This window comes from Hypanus sabinus, chromosome 26 (genome assembly GCF_030144855.1).
Source record: "Hypanus sabinus isolate sHypSab1 chromosome 26, sHypSab1.hap1, whole genome shotgun sequence".
Classification (NCBI taxonomy): Eukaryota; Metazoa; Chordata; class Chondrichthyes; order Myliobatiformes; family Dasyatidae; genus Hypanus; species Hypanus sabinus.
In genome coordinates, this window is record NC_082731.1 from 4,992,257 (window position 1) to 5,014,175 (window position 21,919).

At 47.4% G+C, this 21,919-nt stretch overlaps 1 protein-coding gene across 3 annotated transcripts in view; it reads left to right on the forward strand.

Moving 5' to 3' along the window:
- LOC132381812 (TNF receptor-associated factor 3-like) overlaps positions 1-21,919 on the forward strand; it is a 96,522-nt gene that overhangs the window by 40,420 nt on the left and 34,183 nt on the right. For 2 of the 3 annotated variants that reach the window (XM_059951413.1, XM_059951412.1), the window contains exons 3-5: positions 435-486; positions 1,840-1,944; positions 11,047-11,211. In XM_059951413.1, the coding sequence (XP_059807396.1) occupies positions 435-486; positions 1,840-1,944; positions 11,047-11,211 (322 nt within the window). The remainder of the gene's footprint in view (positions 1-434; positions 487-1,839; positions 1,945-11,046; positions 11,212-21,919) is intronic. The other variant, XM_059951414.1, reaches the window with a different exon arrangement.

A 21,919-nucleotide genomic window follows, 5' to 3' on the forward strand; every position in this document is an offset into this window, starting at 1 on the left:
TACAGGTTCACCACCCGCTGACTAAAGAAATTACTTGTTCTAAAGGAGTGTCCTTCTGTTCAGAGGCTGTGCCCTCTGGTCCTAGACTCTCCCACTGTTAGGAACACCCTCTGCTTGTCCACCCTATCTAGCCTTTCAATATTCTGCCGGTTTCAATGAGATCCACCCTCATTTTTCTGAATGCCAGTGAGTCCAAGCCATCAAATTCCCCTGATACTTTAAACCTTTCATATTGGAATCATTCTTGTAAACACCCACTGGACCCTCTCCAATGCCAGCACATACAGATATTGCAGGAAGTAACTGGCTACCTAGGTTAACTATGCAGGATACCCTTACACATTGTCCTGACAAGCATTTTACCAAGCTCTAATACCAGTGTGATCACAGCTTCTTACTTCCTGTTACATATTTTTAATGTGGTTTATTTTCAGGAATCCAGGTCAGGTTTGCCCAGCTGATCAGCAGATCCTTTATGGCACCAAGGTAACGGATGAATCAGTCTTTAGTCTTTTTCCTTTCTCTGTAACCTTTGCCCTGTGTTGAATCAAAGTTGGCGCCTCCAGTTTACCACCAGTGCCTGTGTTCCCCTCCCTCCATTATCCAGCCTTCCCACCTACTAATGATCTATCCTATCCATTTCGTTATCTAATACACCTCAATCAGGTCACCTGATCTACAAGGAAAACAAGCCCTGCTGATCCAATCTCTCCCTATAACTAATGCCCTTCATCTCAGGGAATCTCCTCTGCACTGTCTCTAATGCAACCACATCCTCCTAAAGATGAGCTTTATTTGTCACATGTACCTCAAAACATCAAAACATAGAGTACTGTGCAAAGGTCATAGGTCATAGGCACATATATGTAGTTAAGGTGTCTAAGAATTTTTTTGCACAGTGCTGTATTTGCCAATATGGAACAGAGAATGGGCTTGTCAATCTGGTGGGAGCAAAGGCTATTGGGAATGGTGAGGGTGGAGAACCACGGGAGGGGTGTGGGGTGGATGGCAGAGAAGGAGTGCCAGGGCGGGGAGTGGTGCAGGTGCAGACACATCCAGATCTGAGACACCAGGCAAGGTCATTTGATTCCAAACAATTGGTTTATTGATCATTACAGAATGTCCCTCTGGTGCTTCCTGCTTCCTTCCCATTTTCCCAACTGTGATTCCCCTTCCCACTCTCAGTCTACAATGGAAACCCATATCAGAATCAGGTTTATCATCACTTACATATGTCATGAAATTTGTCACGGGGAGAACACACCAAGTTGTAAAATGTTTCACTAACCGCTAATCTAGCGTGTCACCTTATTTCTAAATATTTCTTATTCTCTTGGTCACTGGCACAGGCATTTTTCCTGCTTGTTTACCTTTACCCATCTCAGACATGTAGATGGGAAGAGTTGACTCTGTTAAGTGATTAAAAGATTAGCTTAATTTGTTGCATGTACAAGGTTTACAGTGAAACGTGTCACTTGCGTCAAATTAAATGTTCTAGGCAGCCCGTGAGTATTGCCACACATCTCGTGCCAATATAGCATGCCCATAATTCACCAATCCTAACCAAATGTCTTTGGAATATGGGAGGAAACAAGAGCACCCGGAGGATACTCATGCAGTCCTGGGGAGATCATACAAACTCCTTACAGGCATAGGTGGGAATTGAACCCCGATCAATGATCACTGGTGTTATAAAGAAATGTGCTAACTGCTACACTACCATGCCACCCTTTCATTACCAAAGTGTCTGAAAGTGAGATGTCTCAGCTCAGCTGTGTTCTAAATGCACTTGGTTTCAGGCACTCCAGTTGTTAAGACCATCTCACTGTCTTTCTGCAGGTGTTCAATGATAATTGTTGTCGGAAGGAAATAATGGGGCTGATGGTTTATTGCAGGAACCACAAAAGTGGCTGCAAGGAGCAGGTAGTCCTGGGTGCATTGGAGGTGAGAATTGGCTTATGTTTACAGTTACTTCTGAACTAAATGGAATGGAATCGAATGAGCCAATGTTCATTGGAGTTTAGGAGATGAGAAATAGATTTTATGGAGAGTTGTGACATTATTAGCAACAGACACAAAATGCTGCAGGAACATAGCAGGTCAGGCAGTATCTATGGAGAGGAATAAACAGTCAAATTTTCAAGGTGGGTAAGTTGGATCATGATGGGAGCCAGTTGGGAAAGTTTGGAGTCAGGTGGAGATGGGACAAATGGGGTGAGGAGGGTTTGGGGTTGCTAGGGTTGGATTGGAGTCAGTTTGCTGGGTGGGGAGCAGTGGTGCAGGGTTGGGGTTGGGGTCACTGGATTTGAATTGGGGCCAGTTGTTGGTGCAGTTGGGTCAGCCAGTGGGTGGATTTGGGGCTAGGGTCATGGGATTGGGGTCAGTGAGGTGGGATAAGATTGGGATCAGTGAGGTTAGTTTGATGGGTAGTTGGGGTCAGTGGGATGGATGGAGTTGTGTAGAGTTGGTAGGGTTAGGGTCAGTTTGGCAGACGGAGACAATGGGGTTGGAGTGGGGTTGTTGGAGGTGGTTGAGGTTGGAGGTCACCACAGTGGGGTTGGAGTCAATCAATTGCATGCAGCGATAGCAATGATGTTGGGTAAGGTTAGAATCACAGAGGTTAGTTTGGTGGATGATTGAGGTCAGTGGGATGGGAGGGGTTGTGTCACATTGGGTAGGGTAAGGGTAGATTGGTGGGTAAGGTTGGGCAGGGTTGGGGTTAGATTGGTGGGTATGGTTAGGGTTGAAATGGTTGGGTAGGTTTGGTGTCAGATTGGTGAGTGAGGTTGAGTGGAGTTCGGGTTGGTAGGGTTGAGTAGGGTTGGGGTTAGATTGGTTGTTGGGGTTAGGGATTAGTAGGGTTGGTGTCAGATTGGTGAGTGGGGTTGGGTAGAGTTCGGGTTGGTAGGGTTGAGTAGGGTTGGGGATAGATTGGTGGGTATGGTTGGGTGTTGGGTAGGTTGGGTTCTATTGGTGGGTCATGTTGAGGGTTGGGATGGTTGGGTAGGGTTGATATCAGATTGGCAAGTGGGGTTGGTGGTTGCTAGGGTTGGGTATGGTTGGAGTTAGATTGGTGAGTGAGGTTGGTGGTGGTAGGGTTGGGAAGGGTTGATGTTAGTATGCTGAGTGGGGTTGGCGATTGGTAGCATTGGGAAGGGTTGGGATTAGATTGTTGAATAGAGTTGGGAGTTGGTGAGGTTGGGTAGGGTAGGGGTCATATCGGTGAGTGGGGTTGGCAGTTGGGTAGGGTTGGGTATGGTTGGGTAGGATTGGAGTCAGATTGGTGAGTGGGGTTGGAGGTTGGTAAGGGTTGGGTAGGATTAGGGTCAGATTAGTGAATGAGATTGGTGGTTGGTAGGGTTGGGTATAGTTGGGTAAGATTGGAGTCATATTGGTGAGTGGGGTTGGAGGTTGGTAGGGTTGGGTAGGGTAGGGGTCAGATTGGTGAGTGGGGTTGGAGGTTGGGTAGGGTTGGGGTTAGATTGGTGAGTAGGGTTGGTGGTTGGGTACGTTTGGGTAGGATTGGAGTCAGATTGGTGAGGGGGTTTGGTGGTTGGGTATGGTTGGGTAGGATTAGGGTCAGATTGGTGAGGGGGTTTGGTGGTTGGGTAGGGTTGGGTATGGTTGGGTAGGATTGGAGTCAGATTGGTGAGTGGGGTTGTTGGTTGGGTAGGGTTGGGTATGGTTGGGTAGGATTGGAGTCAGATTGGTGAGTGGGGTTGTTGGTTGGGTAGGGTTGGGTACGGTTGGGTAGGATTGGAGTCAGATTGGTGAGTGGGTTTGGTGGTTGGGTAGGGTTGGGTATGGTTGGGTAGGATTGGAGTCAGATTGGTGAGTGGGCTTGGTGGTTGGGTAGGGTTGGGTATGGTTGGGTAGGATTAGTGTCACATTGGTGAGGAGGTTTGGTGATTGGGTAGGGTTGGGTAGGATTGGAGTCAGACTGGTGAGTGGGGTTGGTGGTTGAGTAGGGTTGGGTACGGTTGGGTAGGATTGGAGTCAGATTGGTGAGTGGGGTTGGAGGTTGGTAGGGTTGGGTAGGATTGGAGTCAGATTGGTGAGTGGGGTTAGTGGTTGGGTAGGGGGGTATGGTTGGGTAGGATTGGAGTCAGATTGGTGAGTGGGTTTGGTGGTTGGGTAGGTTTGGGTATGGTTGGGTAGGATTGGAGTCAGATTGGTGAGTGGGGTTGTTGGTTGGGTAGGGTTGGGTAGGATTGGAGTCAGATTGGTAAGTGGGGTTGGAGGTTGGTAGGGTTGGGTAGGATTAGGGTCAGATTAGTGAATGAGATTGGTGGTTGGTAGGGTTGGGTATAGTTGGGTAATATTGGAGTCAGATTGGTGAGTGGGTTTGGTGGTTGGGTAGGTTTGGGTATGGTTGGGTAGGATTGGAGTCAGATTGGTGAGTGGGGTTGTTGGTTGGGTAGGGTTGGGTATGGTTGGGTAGGATTGGAGTCAGATTGGTAAGTGGGGTTGGAGGTTGGTAGGGTTGGGTAGGATTAGGGTCAGATTAGTGAATGAGATTGGTGGTTGGTAGGGTTGGGTATAGTTGGGTAATATTGGAGTCATATTGGTGAGTGGGGTTGGAGTTTGTTAGGGTTGGGTAGGGTAGGGGTCAGATTGGTGAGTGGGGTTGGAAGTTGGGTGCTGTTGGGTAGGATTGGAGTCAGATTGGTGAGTGGGGTTGTTGGTTGGGTAGGGTTGGGTATGGTTGGGTAGGATTGGAGTCAGATTGGTAAGTGGGGTTGGAGGTTGGTAGGGTTGGGTAGGATTAGGGTCAGATTAGTGAATGAGATTGGTGGTTGGTAGGGTTGGGTATAGTTGGGTAATATTGGAGTCATATTGGTGAGTGGGGTTGGAGTTTGTTAGGGTTGGGTAGGGTAGGGGTCAGATTGGTGAGTGGGGTTGGAAGTTGGGTGCTGTTGGGTAGGATTGGAGTCAGATTGGTGAGTGGGGTCGGGGTTGGGTAGGGTTGGGTATGGTTGGGTAGGATTGGAGTCAGATTGGTGAGTGGGGTTGGGCTTGGGTAGGGTTGGGTATGGTTGGGTAGGATTAGAGTCAGATTGGTGAGGGGGTTTGGTGGTTGGGTACGGTTGGGTAGGATTGGAGTCAGATTGGTGGGTGGGGTTGGAGTTTGGGTAGGTTGAGGACTGATTGGTGAGTGGGGTTGGTGGTAGGGTACGGTTGGGTAGGATTGGAGTCAGATTGGTGAGTGGGGTTGGAGGTTGGGTATGGTTGGGTAAGATTGGAGTCAGATTAGTGAGTGGGGTTGGAGGTTGGGTAGGGTTGGGGTTAGATTGGTGAGTGGGTTTGGTGGTTGGGTACGTTTGGGTAGGATTGGAGTCAGATTGGTGAGGGGGTTTGGTGGTTGGGTATGGTTGGGTAGGATTAGGGTCAGATTGGTGAGTGGGGTTGGTGGTTGGGTAGGGTTGGGTATGGTTGGGTAGGATTGGAGTCAGATTGGTGAGTGGGGTTGGAGGTTGGTAGGGTTGGGTAGGATTAGGGTCAGATTAGTGAATGAGATTGGTGGTTGGTAGGGTTGGGTATAGTTGGGTAATATTGGGGTCATATTGGTGAGTGGGGTTGGATTTTGTTAGGGTTGGGTAGGATTGGAGTCAGACTGGTGAGTGGGGTTGGTTGGGTAGGGTTGGGTATGGTTGGGTAGGATTGGAGTCAGATTGGTGAGTGGGGTTGTTGGTTGGGTAGGGTTGGGTATGGTTGGGTAGGATTGGAGTCAGATTGGTGAGTGGGGTTGTTGGTTGGGTAGGGTTGGGTACGGTTGGGTAGGATTGGAGTCAGATTGGTGAGTGGGGTTGGAGGTTGGTAGGGTTGGGTAGGATTAGGGTCAGATTAGTGAATGAGATTGGTGGTTGGTAGGGTTGGGTATAGTTGGGTAATATTGGGGTCATATTGGTGAGTGGGGTTGGATTTTGTTAGGGTTGGGTAGGATTGGAGTCAGACTGGTGAGTGGGGTTGGTTGGGTAGGGTTGGGTATGGTTGGGTAGGATTGGAGTCAGATTGGTGAGTGGGGTTGTTGGTTGGGTAGGGTTGGGTATGGTTGGGTAGGATTGGAGTCAGATTGGTGAGTGGGGTTGTTGGTTGGGTAGGGTTGGGTACGGTTGGGTAGGATTGGAGTCAGATTGGTGAGTGGGTTTGGTGGTTGGGTAGGGTTGGGTATGGTTGGGTAGGATTGGAGTCAGATTGGTGAGTGGGCTTGGTGGTTGGGTAGGGTTGGGTATGGTTGGGTAGGATTAGAGTCACATTGGTGAGGAGGTTTGGTGATTGGGTAGGGTTGGGTAGGTTTGGAGTCAGACTGGTGAATGGGGTTGGTGGTTGGGTAGGGTTGGGTACGGTTGGGTAGGATTAGAGTCAGATTGGTGAGTGGGGTTGAAGGTTGGTAGGGTTGGGTAGGATTGGAGTCAGATTGGTGAGTGGGGTTAGTGGTTGGGTAGGGGGGTATGGTTGGGTAGGATTGGAGTCAGATTGGTGAGTGGGGTTGGAGGTTGGTAGGGTTGGGTAGGATTAGGGTCAGATTAGTGAATGAGATTGGTGGTTGGTAGGGTTGGGTATAGTTGGGTAATATTGGAGTCATATTGGTGAGTGGGGTTGGAGTTTGTTAGGGTTGGGTAGGGTAGGGGTCAGATTGGTGAGTGGGGTTGGAAGTTGGGTGCTGTTGGGTAGGATTGGAGTCAGATTGGTGAGTGGGGTTGTTGGTTGGGTAGGGTTGGGTATGGTTGGGTAGGATTGGAGTCAGATTGGTAAGTGGGGTTGGAGGTTGGTAGGGTTGGGTAGGATTAGGGTCAGATTAGTGAATGAGATTGGTGGTTGGTAGGGTTGGGTATAGTTGGGTAATATTGGAGTCATATTGGTGAGTGGGGTTGGAGTTTGTTAGGGTTGGGTAGGGTAGGGGTCAGATTGGTGAGTGGGGTTGGAAGTTGGGTGCTGTTGGGTAGGATTGGAGTCAGATTGGTGAGTGGGGTCGGGGTTGGGTAGGGTTGGGTATGGTTGGGTAGGATTGGAGTCAGATTGGTGAGTGGGGTTGGGCTTGGGTAGGGTTGGGTATGGTTGGGTAGGATTAGAGTCAGATTGGTGAGGGGGTTTGGTGGTTGGGTACGGTTGGGTAGGATTGGAGTCAGATTGGTGGGTGGGGTTGGAGTTTGGGTAGGTTGAGGACTGATTGGTGAGTGGGGTTGGTGGTAGGGTACGGTTGGGTAGGATTGGAGTCAGATTGGTGAGTGGGGTTGGAGGTTGGGTATGGTTGGGTAAGATTGGAGTCAGATTAGTGAGTGGGGTTGGAGGTTGGGTAGGGTTGGGGTTAGATTGGTGAGTGGGTTTGGTGGTTGGGTACGTTTGGGTAGGATTGGAGTCAGATTGGTGAGGGGGTTTGGTGGTTGGGTATGGTTGGGTAGGATTAGGGTCAGATTGGTGAGGGGGTTTGGTGGTTGGGTAGGGTTGGGTATGGTTGGGTAGGATTGGAGTCAGATTGGTGAGTGGGGTTGGAGGTTGGTAGGGTTGGGTAGGATTAGGGTCAGATTAGTGAATGAGATTGGTGGTTGGTAGGGTTGGGTATAGTTGGGTAATATTGGGGTCATATTGGTGAGTGGGGTTGGATTTTGTTAGGGTTGGGTAGGATTGGAGTCAGACTGGTGAGTGGGGTTGGTTGGGTAGGGTTGGGTATGGTTGGGTAGGATTGGAGTCAGATTGGTGAGTGGGGTTGTTGGTTGGGTAGGGTTGGGTATGGTTGGGTAGGATTGGAGTCAGATTGGTGAGTGGGGTTGTTGGTTGGGTAGGGTTGGGTACGGTTGGGTAGGATTGGAGTCAGATTGGTGAGTGGGTTTGGTGGTTGGGTAGGGTTGGGTATGGTTGGGTAGGATTGGAGTCAGATTGGTGAGTGGGCTTGGTGGTTGGGTAGGGTTGGGTATGGTTGGGTAGGATTAGAGTCACATTGGTGAGGAGGTTTGGTGATTGGGTAGGGTTGGGTAGGTTTGGAGTCAGACTGGTGAATGGGGTTGGTGGTTGGGTAGGGTTGGGTACGGTTGGGTAGGATTAGAGTCAGATTGGTGAGTGGGGTTGAAGGTTGGTAGGGTTGGGTAGGATTGGAGTCAGATTGGTGAGTGGGGTTAGTGGTTGGGTAGGGGGGTATGGTTGGGTAGGATTGGAGTCAGATTGGTGAGTGGGGTTGGAGGTTGGTAGGGTTGGGTAGGATTAGGGTCAGATTAGTGAATGAGATTGGTGGTTGGTAGGGTTGGGTATAGTTGGGTAATATTGGAGTCATATTGGTGAGTGGGGTTGGATTTTGTTAGGGTTGGGTAGGATTGGAGTCAGACTGGTGAGTGGGGTTGTTGGTTGGGTAGGATTGGAGTCAGATTGGTGAGTGGGGTTGGAAGTTGGGTGCTGTTGGGTAGGATTGGAGTCAGATTGGTGAGTGGGGTTGGAGGTTGGGTATGGTTGGGTAAGATTGGAGTCAGATTAGTGAGTGGGGTTGGAGGTTGGGTAGGGTTGGGGTTAGATTGGTGAGTGGGTTTGGTGGTTGGGTACGTTTGGGTAGGATTGGAGTCAGATTGGTGAGGGGGTTTGGTGGTTGGGTAGGGTTGGGTATGGTTGGGTAGGATTGGAGTCAGATTGGTGAGTGGGGTTGTTGGTTGGGTAGGGTTGGGTATGGTTGGGTAGGATTGGAGTCAGATTGGTGAGTGGGGTTGTTGGTTGGGTAGGGTTGGGTACGGTTGGGTAGGATTGGAGTCAGATTGGTGAGTGGGTTTGGTGGTTGGGTAGGGTTGGGTATGGTTGGGTAGGATTGGAGTCAGATTGGTGAGTGGGCTTGGTGGTTGGGTAGGGTTGGGTATGGTTGGGTAGGATTAGAGTCACATTGGTGAGGAGGTTTGGTGATTGGGTAGGGTTGGGTAGGATTGGAGTCAGACTGGTGAGTGGGGTTGGTGGTTGGGTAGGGTTGGGTACGGTTGGGTAGGATTAGAGTCAGATTGGTGAGTGGGGTTGGAGGTTGGTAGGGTTGGGTAGGATTGGAGTCAGATTGGTGAGTGGAGTTGTTGGTTGGGTAGGGTTGGGTATGGTTGGGTAGGATTGGAGTCAGATTGGTGAGTGGGGTTGGAGGTTGGTAGGGTTGGGTAGGATTAGGGTCAGATTAGTGAATGAGATTGGTGGTTGGTAGGGTTGGGTATAGTTGGGTAATATTGGAGTCATATTGGTGAGTGGGGTTGGAGTTTGTTAGGGTTGGGTAGGGTAGGGGTCAGATTGGTGAGTGGGGTTGGAAGTTGGGTGCTGTTGGGTAGGATTGGAGTCAGATTGGTGAGTGGGGTCGGGGTTGGGTAGGGTTGGGTATGGTTGGGTAGGATTGGAGTCAGATTGGTGAGTGGGGTTGGGCTTGGGTAGGGTTGGGTATGGTTGGGTAGGATTAGAGTCAGATTGGTGAGGGGGTTTGGTGGTTGGGTACGGTTGGGTAGGATTGGAGTCAGATTGGTGGGTGGGGTTGGAGTTTGGGTAGGTTGAGGACTGATTGGTGAGTGGGGTTGGTGGTAGGGTACGGTTGGGTAGGATTGGAGTCAGATTGGTGAGTGGGGTTGGAGGTTAGGTAGGATTGGGGTTAGATTGGTGAGTGGGGTTGGTGGTTGGGTACGGTTGGGTAGGATTGGAGTCAGATTGGTGAGTGGGGTTCTTGGTTGGGTAGGGTTGGGTATGGTTGGGTAGGATTGGAGTCAGATTGGTGAGTGTGTTTGGTGGTTGGGTAGGGTTGGGTATGGTTGGGTAGAATTGGAGTCAGATTGGTGAGTGGGTTTGGTGGGTGGGTAGGGTTGGGTATGGTTGGGTAGGATTAGAGTCACATTGGTGAGGAGGTTTGGTGATTGGGTAGGGTTGGGTAGGATTGGAGTCAGATTGGTGAGTGGGGTTGGTGGTTGGTAGGGTTGGGTAGGATTGGAGTCAGATTGGTGAGTGGGTTTGGTGGTTGGGTAGGATTGGGTCGGATTGGAGTCAGATTGGTGAGTGGGGTTGGTGGTTGGGTATGGTTGGGTAGGATTGGAGTCAGATTGGTGAGTGGGGTTGTTGGTTGGGTAGGGTTGGGTACGGTTGGGTAGGACTGGAGTCAGGTTGGTGAGTGGGGTTGGAGTTTGGTAGGGTTGGGTAGGATTGGAGTCAGATTGGTGAGTGGGGTTGGAGGTCGGATAGGTTGAGGGCTGATTTGTGAGCGGTGTTGAGGTTTAGAAAGGGTAGGGGTCAAATTGGTAGGTTGGGTTTGGGGTTGGCAGAGTTGGGTAGGATAGGGGTCTGATCGGTGGGTTAGGTTGTGGTTCGTGTGGTTAGTATTGTTGGGTAGGATTGTGGTTAGTATTGTTGGGTAAGATTGTGGTTAGATTGGTGAGTGGGGTTGGGGGTTGGTGGGGTTAGGTAGGGTAGGGTTCCGATCGGTGGGTTAGGTTGGGGGTTGCAGGGTTGGGTAGGGATCAGACTTATGGGTTGGATTGTGGTTATTATTGTTGGGTGAGGTTGTGGTTAGATTGGTGAGTGGGCTTGGCGGTTGGTGGTGTTGGGTCGGGTTGGGGTCAGATTGCTGGGTGAGGTTGGAGTCTCTGGGTTTGGAATGGGGTCATTTGGTGGGTGGGTTGTTGCTAGTTGAGGTGGGTGGGTTGGGCAGTGTTGGGGTCATTTGGTAGGTGGGGCTGGTGTGTGAGGGAGTGGAATTGAGGTCTCTGGCATTGGGTTGGGGTATTTTGGTGGAAGGAGTTAGGGTCGGCAGGGTAAGATGAGGCTGGGGTAAATGGAATTGGGAGGGGTTGGGTCAGTTTGTGGGGTTGGGTTGGGCTCAGTTGGTGGGTTTTTGGAAGTTGGGTGAGGTGTGTTTGGGTGGGGATCAGATTGTGGTTGGGATTGCAGTTATTTGTGGGTGGGGTTGGAGTCAGTTGGTGCTTTGAGTAAGAGCTGATTTCTTGGACCAACTTTGTTTCCCCCTACGTTGGTCATTGCTAGGACACCTGATTGCAATTGAATTGAAGCTGGTAATTGGACATTCACTTTGTTTTTTGGCCTTAAATCTCCTCCCAGGGCCACTTGAAGAGCTGTTCCTTCCAGCGAGTGCCATGCTCCCGTTCAGGTTGTACTGAGCTGGTTCTGCAGCAAAACCTCAGGGAACATCTGATGACCAAATGTAAACAGCGGCAAGTGAAGTGTGAACACTGCCAAAAGGAGACAACAGTGGCTGAGTTAAAGGTAAAGAACTCAGGGCAGTTCCAAGGCCCTTGAATTGCCTCCTGTATCTAATGAAGGGGGCACCTAGTATAGATTCTAATGAAACCCATGTGGTCTTTTGACATCCATCTAGTCCATGTGGGTTGAAGATAATATGCAAGGCATCAGTTACACCTGCTTACAACAAATAAAATAATTGTGTGCATATTCTTCCCTGGGAGCCTATCCTACCCATTTGTATCTTCTGTCCAATTTGTATCTTCCCTTTCATTTTTCTGCCTTGTGTTCTCCCTGGTTTATTGAACAAAGCTTCCTCCATCCTGGCTCACCCTCAGAGCAAAACAATTCACCCATAAATTGTCTATAAATTGGATCTATTTGTCCACTCGATGCTCACTCCACAGATGCTACCCAACCTGCTAAGCAGCTTGGCAGAGTTGTAACACTACAGCAAATGGCAGTAATGTCATTGGTCATGGGATGTCACTGGGTAGAATCATAAGCACAAGGCTCTGATGAGGTGGAGGAGCAACACCTTATATTCCGCCTGCATAGCCTCCAACCAGATGTCATGAATATTGATTTCTCCTTCCGGTAAAAAAATTCCTTCCCCTTCCACTCTTCTTCTATTCCCCACTCTAGCCTGTTACCTCTTCTCACCTGCCCTATTACTTCCCCCGGGTCCCCTCCTCCTTTGCTTTCTCCTATGGTCCACTCTCCTCTCCGATCAGATTCATTCATCCGATTTTGAGCAGCAGCCACCTGGAGATGTGAAGTGTGAGAAGAGGTAACTCACTTAGGTTCGCAGACTGAGTACCAAAGGCACTCACGGGAGTTTGGTGTTTTTGAGCAGTGGCCAATCAATGATTGGAATTGATTTGCAAGAGCAAATTAAAATCAGGCAGGGGCAAGCAAAATGGCCATTGTTAGAGTGAACCGTGTTAGAGTGGACAGTGTTAGAGTGGTCAGTGTTAGAGTGGACAGTATTAGAGTGGACAGTGTTAGAGTGGACAGTAATAGAGTGGGCAGTGTTAGAGTGGTCAGTGTTAGAGTGGACAGTATTAGATTGGACAGTGTTAGAGTGGGCAGTGTTAGAGTGGTCAGTGTTAGTGGGCAGTGTTAGAGTGGACAGTGTTAGAATGGTCAGTGTTAGAGTGGTCAGTATTAGAGTGGACAGTGTTAGAGTGGACAGTATTAGAGTGGACAGTGTTAGAGTGGGGAGTATTAGAGTGGTCAGTATTAGAGTAGAGAGTGTTAGAGTGGACAGTATTAGAGTGGTCAGTATTAGAGTGGACAGTGTTAGAGTGGGCAGTGTTAGAGTGGACAGTCATAGAGTGGGCAGTGTTAGAGTGGACAGTGTTAGAGTGGGGAGTATTAGAGTGGTCAGTATTAGAGTAGAGAGTGTTAGAGTGGACAGTATTAGAGTGGTCAGTATTAGAGTGGACAGTGTTAGAGTGGGCAGTGTTAGAGTGGACAGAGTTAGAGTGGACAGTGTTAGCCTGGATAGTGTTAGAGTGGACAGTGTTAGAGTGGATAGTGTTAGAGTGCTCAGTGTTAGAGTGGACAGTGTTAGAATGGTCAGTGTTAGAGTGGTCAGTGTTAGAGTGGACAGTGTTAGAGTGGATAGTGTTAGAGTGCTCAGTGTTAGAGTGGACAGTGTTAGAGTGGCCATTGTTAGAGTGCACAGTATTAGAGTGGACAGTGTTAGAGTGGTCATCGTTACAGTGGACGGTGTTAGAGTAGACATTGTTAGAGAGGGCAGTGTTAGTGGACAGAGTTAGAGTGGACAGTGTTAGAGTGGACAGTGTTAGAGTGGACAGTGATAGAGTGGCCATTGTTAGAGTGCACAGTATTAGAGTGGACAGTGTTAGAGTGGACAGTGTTAGAGTGGACAGTGATAGAGTGGTCAGCGTTAGAGTGGACAGTGTTAGAGTGGATAGTGTTAGAGTGCTCAGTGTTAGAGTGGACAGTGTTAGAGTGGGGAGTATTAGAGTGGTCAGTATTAGAGTGGACAGTGTTAGAGTGGGCAGTGTTAGAGTGGACAGTTTTAGAGAGACAGTATTAGAGTGGACAGTGTTAGAGTGGACAGTGTTAGAGTGGGCAGTGTTAGAGTGGATAGTGTTAGAGTGGACAGTGTTAGAGTGGGCAGTGTTAGAGTGGACAGTTTTAGAGAGACAGTATTAGAGTGGACAGTGTTAGAGTGGACAGTGTTAGAGTGGGCAGTGTTAGAGTGGATAGTATTAGATGGGACAGTGTTAGAGTGGGCAGTGTTAGAGTGGTCAGTGTTAGAGTGGGCAGTGTTAGAGTGGGCAGTGTTAGAGTGGACAGTTTTAGAGAGACAGTATTAGAGTGGACAGTGTTAGAGTGGACAGTGTTAGAGTGGGCAGTGTTAGAGTGGGCAGTGTTAGAGTGGACAGTTTTAGAGTGGGCAGTGTTAGAGTGGTCAGTGTTAGAGTGGGCAGTGTTAGAGTGGGCAGTGTTAGAGTGGACAGTTTTAGAGAGACAGTATTAGAGTGGACAGTGTTAGAGTGGACAGTGTTAGAGTGGGCAGTGTTAGAGTGGATAGTGTTAGAGTGGGCAGTGTTAGAGTGGATAGTGTTAGAGTGGACAGTGTTAGAATGGGCAGTGTTAGAGTGGACAGTGTTAGAGTGGACAGTGTTAGAGTGGACAGTGTTAGAGTGGGCAGTGTTAGAGTGGGCAGTGTTTGAGTGGTCAGTGTTAGAGTGGACAGTCATAGAGTGGGCAGTGTTAGAGTGGACAGTATGAGATGGGACAGTGTTAGAGTGGGCAGTGTTAGAGTGGTCAGTGTTAGAGTGGGCAGTGTTAGAGTGGACAGTTTTAGAGAGACAGTATTAGAGTGGACAGTGTTCGAGTGGACAGTGTTAGAGTGGACAGTGTTAGTGTGGACAGTATTAGAGTGGACAGTGTTAGAGTGGTCAGTATTACAGTGGTCAGTATTAGAGTGGACAGTATTAGATTGGACAGTATTTGAGTGGTCAGTATTAGAGTGGACAGTATTAGAATAGACAGTATTAGATTGGTCAGTGTTCGAGTGGACAGTGTTAGAGTGGACAGTATTAGAGTGGACAGTGTTAGTGTGGAGATTTTGAGGCTTTAGTTCTTCGACATTTCAGCAAGGTGAGGTTTCAGTCAGGGAAAGCAAAAAGCTGTAGGTAAGTTATTTTCTACACAGTTTATTAATTGTTTTTCCTTCTTTATATCTGCTCAGTTAGAACAGTAGAGATGCCAGGCAGGATAGTGGAATGTTGCTCCTGCACAATGTGGGAAGGCAGGAAGACTTGCAGTGTCTCTGATCACTACAACAGCGGAAAGTGCATCCGGCTGCAGCTTCTTACACTCTGCATTAAGGAACTGGAGCTGGAACTGGATCATTTGGGAGGGTGAGGGGATGACAGATAGGACATATAGGGAGGTAGTTTCTCCCAAGGTACAGAAAGCTGGATGACAGTCAGGAAGGGGAAAGGGGTTAAGGAGCCAGTACAGAGTACCGTTGTGGCCATCCCCCTCAACAACTGGTATACCACTTTGAATACTGTTGGAGGGGATGATCTAGCAGAGGAAAATCACCGCGGTCAAGTCTCTGGCACTGAGTCTGACTCTGCAACTCAGAAGAGGAGGGAGGAGAAGAGGTGACCTGTGCTGATAGTGGATTCGCTAGTTAGAGGAACAGAAAGGAGGTTCTGTGGATGTGAACTAAATTCTTGGATAGTATATTACGTCTCAGCTGCCAGGGTCCAGGACATCTCAGATCAAGTCCACAGCATTCTTAAATGGAAGAGTGAGCAGCCAGAGGTCGTGCTCCATATAGATACCCGTGACATAGGGAGGAAGAGTGACAAAGTTCTGTAAAGTGAGATCATGGAGTTTGGTGCTAAGTTCAAGGGCAGGACCTTCAGGGTTGTGATCTCAGGATTGCTACCCATGCCACATGCTATTGTGGCCAGGAATAGGAAGATTATACAGGTTAAGAAGTTGGAGGCCATCAGATTTTTGGATCACTGGCTCTCTTCCAGGGAAGATGGGACTTGCAGTGGGTAGGGTTGCTAGAGGTGTGTGGAGGGGGGTGGGGTGAAGGTGTTAACTGAGTTGCAGAGGGATGGGAACCAGAGTGCCAGAACAGATAGTAGAGTGGTTGTGGAGACAGATGTGGTTAAGTGCTGAGTCAAAGCCAGGAAGCAAAAGATTGAGCATGGTGTGACTAATGTACTGAGCTGTATATTCTGAAGCAAGATGTATCGTTGGAAGAGCAGGAGAGCTCCGGGCATGGATCAGCGCCTGGGATTATGACATTGTATACATCAGAGGACTGGTTCAGGAGGGGCAGAACTGGAAGCTCAATATTCTGGGTTTCCCTTGTTTTAGATGTGACAGAGTGGGAGGGTTTAAACGGGGAGGAGTGGCGTAACTAGTCAGGGCAAATGTCACGGCAATGCTCTGTCAGCACAGACTGGAGAACTCATCCACTGAGGTGTTATGGGTGGAACTGAGAAATAAGGATGATAGAACCATGTTAATGGAGCTATATTACAGACTATCATGGGATTTAGAGGAACAAATGTGTAGAGAGATTGCAGACTGTTGTGAGAAACATAAGGTTGTTATAGCTGGTGGTTTTAACTTACCACATATTGACTGGGACTCCCACCCTGTAAAAAAGGCTAGATGGGACAGTTTGCCAAATGTGTTCAGAAAAGGTTCCTTAGTCAGTCTGCAGAAGTCCCAAAGAGAGAGTGTGCGATACTTGAACTGCTATTAGGAAATGAGACTGGGCAGGTGACATAAGTGTGTGTAGGGGAACACTTTGCATTCAGTGACCACAGTGCTATTATTTTCAAAGTAAATATGGAAAAAAATAGATCTGGCATGTGGGTTGAGATTCTAAATTGGAGAAAGGCCAGTTTTGATGGTATCAGAAAGGATCTGGCAAGTGTGGATTGGGACAGGCCGTTTTCTGCCAAAGGTGTACTTAGCAAGTGGGATGCATTCAAAACTGAAATTTTGAGAGTACAAAGCTTGTTTGTGCCTATCCAAATAAAAGATAAGGATAACAGGTTTAGGGAACCTTGGTTTTCAAGGGATGTTGTGGCCATTGTTAGAAACAAAAGGAAGTGCGTAGCAGGATTAGGCAGGTAAGAATAAATGAGGTGCTTATAGAGGATAAGAAATGCAAGAGAACACTTAAAAAATAAATTAAGAGGGCTAAAAGAGGGCATGAGATTGCCCTAGCAGACCAGGTGAAGGAGAATCCAAAAGGATCCTACGGATATGTTAAGAGAAAAGAATTGCAAGGGAAAAAAATAGTCCTTTGGAGTGGTAATCCATGTGTGGAGCCAAAATAGATGGTGGCGAGCTTAAATTGATCTTTTGCACCTGTCTTTACTCAGGAGATCGACACAGAGTCTATAGAAGTGAGGCAAAGCAGCATCAAGTTGATGGACCCTGTACCGATTACAGAGGCGGAGTTGTTTTCTGTCTTAATAAATCCCCGGGGCTTGACCAGGTGTTCCCTTAACCTGTGGGAGGCAAGTGCAGAAATTGCAGTGGCCCTAGCAGAGATATTTAAATCATCCTTAGTGACAGGTGAGGCACCAGAGGATTGTAGGATAGCTAATGTTGTTCACCTGATTAAGAAAAGCTCTAAAAATAAACCAGGAAATTATAGGCTGGTGGGAATGTTATTGGCGTTGGACTAGATATATGAGTATTTGGATAGATATGGACTGATTAGGACATCTTTGTGCATGGTAGGTTATATCAAACCAATCTTACAGAGTTTTTGAGGGAGTTACCAGGAAAGTTGATGAAGGCAAGGCTGTGGATGTTATCTACATGAACTTCAGCAAGGCATTTGATAAGGTCCTGCACGGGAGGTTAGTTGAGAGGGTTCAGTCACTTGGCATTCAAGATGAGTTAGTGAATTGGATTAGACATTGACTTTTTGGGAGAAGCCAGAGAGTGGAAATAGATGGCTGCCTCTCTGACTGGAGACCTGTGACTAGTGGAGTGCTGTAGGGTCGGTGCATTTAAATCGATGATCTGGATGATAATGTGGTTAACTGGATCAGCAAATTTACAGGTGACATGAAGACAATAATGAGGAAGACTGAGATCTGCACGTTTTGAGAATTAGGCTGAAAAATGGCCGTGGAATTTAATGCAGACAAATGTGAGGTTTTGTGAGGACCAACCATCATAGGTGAACAGAGGAGAGCTGTAGAACAAAGAGATCTGGGAATACAGGTCCATAATTTATTGAAAGTGGCATTACGGGTTGTAAACAAAGCCTTTGGCACATTGGCTTTCATAATTCAAGTTACTGAGTACAGGAGGTTGGATGTTATGCTGAAGTTATATAAGATGTTGAGGCATAATCTGGTGTATCATGTGCAGTTTTGGTCACCTACTTACAGGAAGAATGCAAATAAGGTTGAAAGTGTACAGAGAAAATATACCTGCTGAAAGGTCTCGGCCTGAAACATCAACTGCACCCTTTTCCATTGATGCTGCCTGGCCTGCTGAGTTCCTCCAGCATTTTGTGTGTGTTACAAGGATGTTGTTGATTCTGGAGGGCCTGAGTAATATGGAAAGGAGGGAGGCAGCAGAAAGAAAATTATAGACCAGTTAGTCTGATCTCAGTGGTTGGGAAGATGCTGGAGTCAATTGTTAAGGATGAGGTTATGGAGTACTTGGTGAGAAAGGACAAGATGGGCCAAAGTTTCCTTAAGTTGATAGATAAAGTGGATGCAGTTGATGTTTTATATTTGGACCTTCAGAAGACCGTTGACAAGATGCCACTCATAGGCCACTTACCACGCTAAGATGTAATGGTATTACAGGAAAGTTACTAACATGGTTAGAGCTGTTGGCTGATTGGTAGGTGGCAGCGAGTGGAAACAAAAGGATCTTTTTCTGGTTGGCTGCCAGTGACTAGTAGCTTTCTGCAGGGGTCGGTGTAGGGATCACTTCTTTTTATGCTGTATATCAATGATTTAGATGATGGAATAGATGGCTTTGTTGCTAAGTTTGCAGATGATATGAAGAATGGTGGAGGAACAAGTAGTGTTGAGGAAACAGGAAGGCTGCAGAAAGACTTAGACAGATTAGAAGAATGGACAAGAAGGTAGCAAAGGAAATGCAATGTCATGCATTTTTGGTAGAAGAAGTAAATGTGCAAAATATTTTCTAAATGGGGAGAAAATCCAAAAATCTGAGATGCAAAGGGACTTGGAGTCCTTGTACAGAACACCCTAAAGGTTAACTTTCAGGTAGAGTCAGTGATGAGGAAGGCAAATGCAATGTTAGCATTCATTTCAAGAGGTCTAGAGTATAAGAGCAGGGATGCGATGCTGAGGCTTTATCCTGGGGACCTTATCCTGGGTCCAACATATTGATATTATTACAAAGAAGGCTTGACAGTGACTACATATCATTAGAATTTCGAAGAGACTTGGTATTCACCAAAGACTCTTGCAAATTTCTTCAGCTGTACTGAGGAGAACGTTCCGTCTTGTTGCATCATCGGGTATGGAGGGGCACTGCGCAGGATTGGAAAAAGCTGCAGAAGTTTGCAAACTCAGCCAGTTTTATCATGGCCACAATCCTCACCATGATCGAGGACACCTTCAAAAAGCAATGCTTTAAAAAAGCAGCATCCATCGTTAAGGACCATATCATCCAAGGCATGCCCACTTCTCATTCCACCATCAAGGAGGAGGTACAGGAGCCTGAAGGCACACACTCAATGCTTCAGCAGCAGTTTCTTCCAGACCTCCATCTGATTTCTGAATGGACAATGAACCCATGAACGCTACTTTTCCTTTTTTTTTGGGCTCAGTTTTTTCACTATTTGATTAAGTTTATATTAGTGGGCCTGCATGCTACGTGTGCAGGGGCCAGACCTCCTCCCTGTCCCCTGTAGTTCAGCCTGTTATGTTACTTTTGTTTAAACGTACCGTGGGTTAACAATGAAGAATCATATTCTGGAAGAATTAGAGAACTTTTATTTGCAGTAATGAACAAGCACGTCTTAACCCAACTACATGCTGGAACATTCTAACAATCCTGCGCATGCTCAGTGCTCTGTCCAATCTTGTACTGGCACCTCAATGCACGTGATATCACCACACAGCCTGAGTCCGAAAGGGGATCGGTTCCTCTGTGTTGCCAGTGAGGAGAACTGCTTTCGGAGAGGCTACGTACTGGCAGGGAGAGACTTCCACATTCACCTCTCCTTCTCACACGACTGCTAGCCAGCAGTGGAAGCTGAAAGTGACAGTGATAAGCACTACCGCACTAACAATTAGGTAGCTAATAAATTGGCCACTGAGCACACATTGCAATGACTTTGACCTCTCGTGCACTAAAAGATTAACTCTTGATCTCCCAATCTACCTTGTTGTGGTCTTTGCGCTTTATTGCGACTATCACATTTAATTCTGCAGTGTTTTACTATCACAATGTATTTATAAAGATAAAGATAAGCTGTTTATGTAACATGCAAACTGAAATGTAATCAAATCATCGAGGATTTGCTGAGCAGCTCACAAATGTCGCCATGCTTCTAGTACCAACATAGCGCGCCCACGACTTACTGACCCGAACCTGTACGTTTTTGTAATTTGAGAGAAAACTGGAGTACGTGGTGGAAATCCACACCGTCACAGAGACAATGTATGCTGTGTTACCACGCTACCCATTTATACAGCATGATCTGTCTGGATGGCATGCAAACAAAATCATCTCACTGAATCTCGGTGCACGGGCCAATACTACAATACTTTGAATCTATGCACAAATCTTAGTAAGAAGTGTTAATGGGAGAGATTACTAATCAAATGATCCTACAAACTGAAAATGGGTTTATGTAAATAGTGCTATTGGCAACGCCATCAACACTAGAGACACATACAGTACTGTGCAAAAGTCGTCTTTAGCACAATTATACTGTAGCAAGGTTGCTCTAAGAGTACGGTACTGTATTTGTCAATGTTGAGTGGAGAACAAGTTTGTAAATATGGCGGGAGTAATGGATGTTGGGAATGGCGAAGATGGAGTACCATGGGAGGGGTGTGGGACAGGCGCCAGGGGGAGGGGGTGGTGTGGGTGCAGACCCACCCAGTCCTGAGTGGGGTTACTTGACAAACAATTGGTTTATTGATCATTATAGAATGTGCAGAGTTAGGCCATCTTGCCCATCGAGTCTGCTCCGCTATTCAGTCATGGGTGATCTTTTTTCCCTTTTCTGCTCAACCCCATTCCCCGGCCTTCACCCCGTAACCTTTGATCAGGAACAAGTAGCTTCCTCCCGTCTCCCTTCCCCTTTTCCCAATCATGATTCCATTCTCCTTGTCTCTGCCCAAAATCAGGTTTATCATCACTCACATGTATCATGGAACTCGCTTTTTATTTCTGGCAGCAGTACAGTGCAATACATAAAGTTACTACAGTCCTGTGCAAAGGTCTTAGGCACCTGAGCTATGTACTTGTGATAAGACTTTTGCACAGTACTGCATATTCTTATTGTGCCTCACAAGTCAACCCGTGTATTTGTATTGGTTTTTATTGGTTAGTTATTGTCACATGTAACCAGCTACAGTGAAAAGCCTGTCATGCATACTGTTCATACACGTCAGATCGTTACCCAGAGCATTGAGACAGAACAAGGTAAAACAGCAGCAACGCAGAACAAAGTTCAAAGGTACTGAGAAGATGCAGAGGTAAACAAGGTAGACCATGGGGCCAAGAGTCTGATCCTCGTGGGATAGAAGCTGCTCTTGAGCCTAGTAGTGCATGTATCTTCTCCGATGGGAGGGGCGGGGTGGGGGGTAGAGAGAATATCTGGTACCGGTCTGGAGAATTCTCAAAAAACAGAATGTGAAGATACAGGTGCAGAGAGGGGCTGCTTTTGTGGTAGTTGTCATACTCTGCTGTTATACATCCAGACAGAATGCTTTCGATTAAAAAATGGTAAGAGTCGATAGGAACTTGCGACAGTCTTTTGTTCTTGTCAACTCATCAATTTTTATGAAAGCGCCATAGAAAGCTTTCTTTCATTCTCCCCACTGACATAGCCCTGCAATTTTCTTTAATCCACGTGTCTATCCTAGAGTCTCTAAATGTCCCGAGTATTCTGGCAGTGTATTCCACACATTCACCACTCTGTAAAAAAACATCTCTGACAACTCCCTTGTACTAGGCGGTCTCATATGAGCTAAGCACCAGCTTTCCTCTCTCTCAGTGCCTCTTATTATCTTATACGCCTCTATTGTCATCTCCCATCCTCCTCACTCCCCCTTGCTTGCTCCTCCCTTCCTCATAAGATATGTTCTTTAATCCGGGCAGCATTCTGGTAAAAGCTCCTTTAAAACTTCCATATTCTTCCTATAACAAGGTGACCAGAACGAAACACAACACTCCAATTGTGGTCTAACGCAACATTGCATTGTTGAGCTCTTGGGCTCAATGTTCCTAACCCATCTGCTTCTACCAAAACCTGACTAGGGCTTTCCACACACCCACCATTCTCTATTCTCTGACCTCAGACCTCCCCCTCTATACTTCCCTCCAATCACCCGACAAGTACGCCGTCTTGTATTCGTTAATTCACCTTGGGTAAAAGGCACCAGCTGTCGCCTCTTGTACACCTCGAACGAGTCACTACTCATCCTCCTTCACCCCAAAGAGAAAAGCCCCAGCTCACCCAACCTAT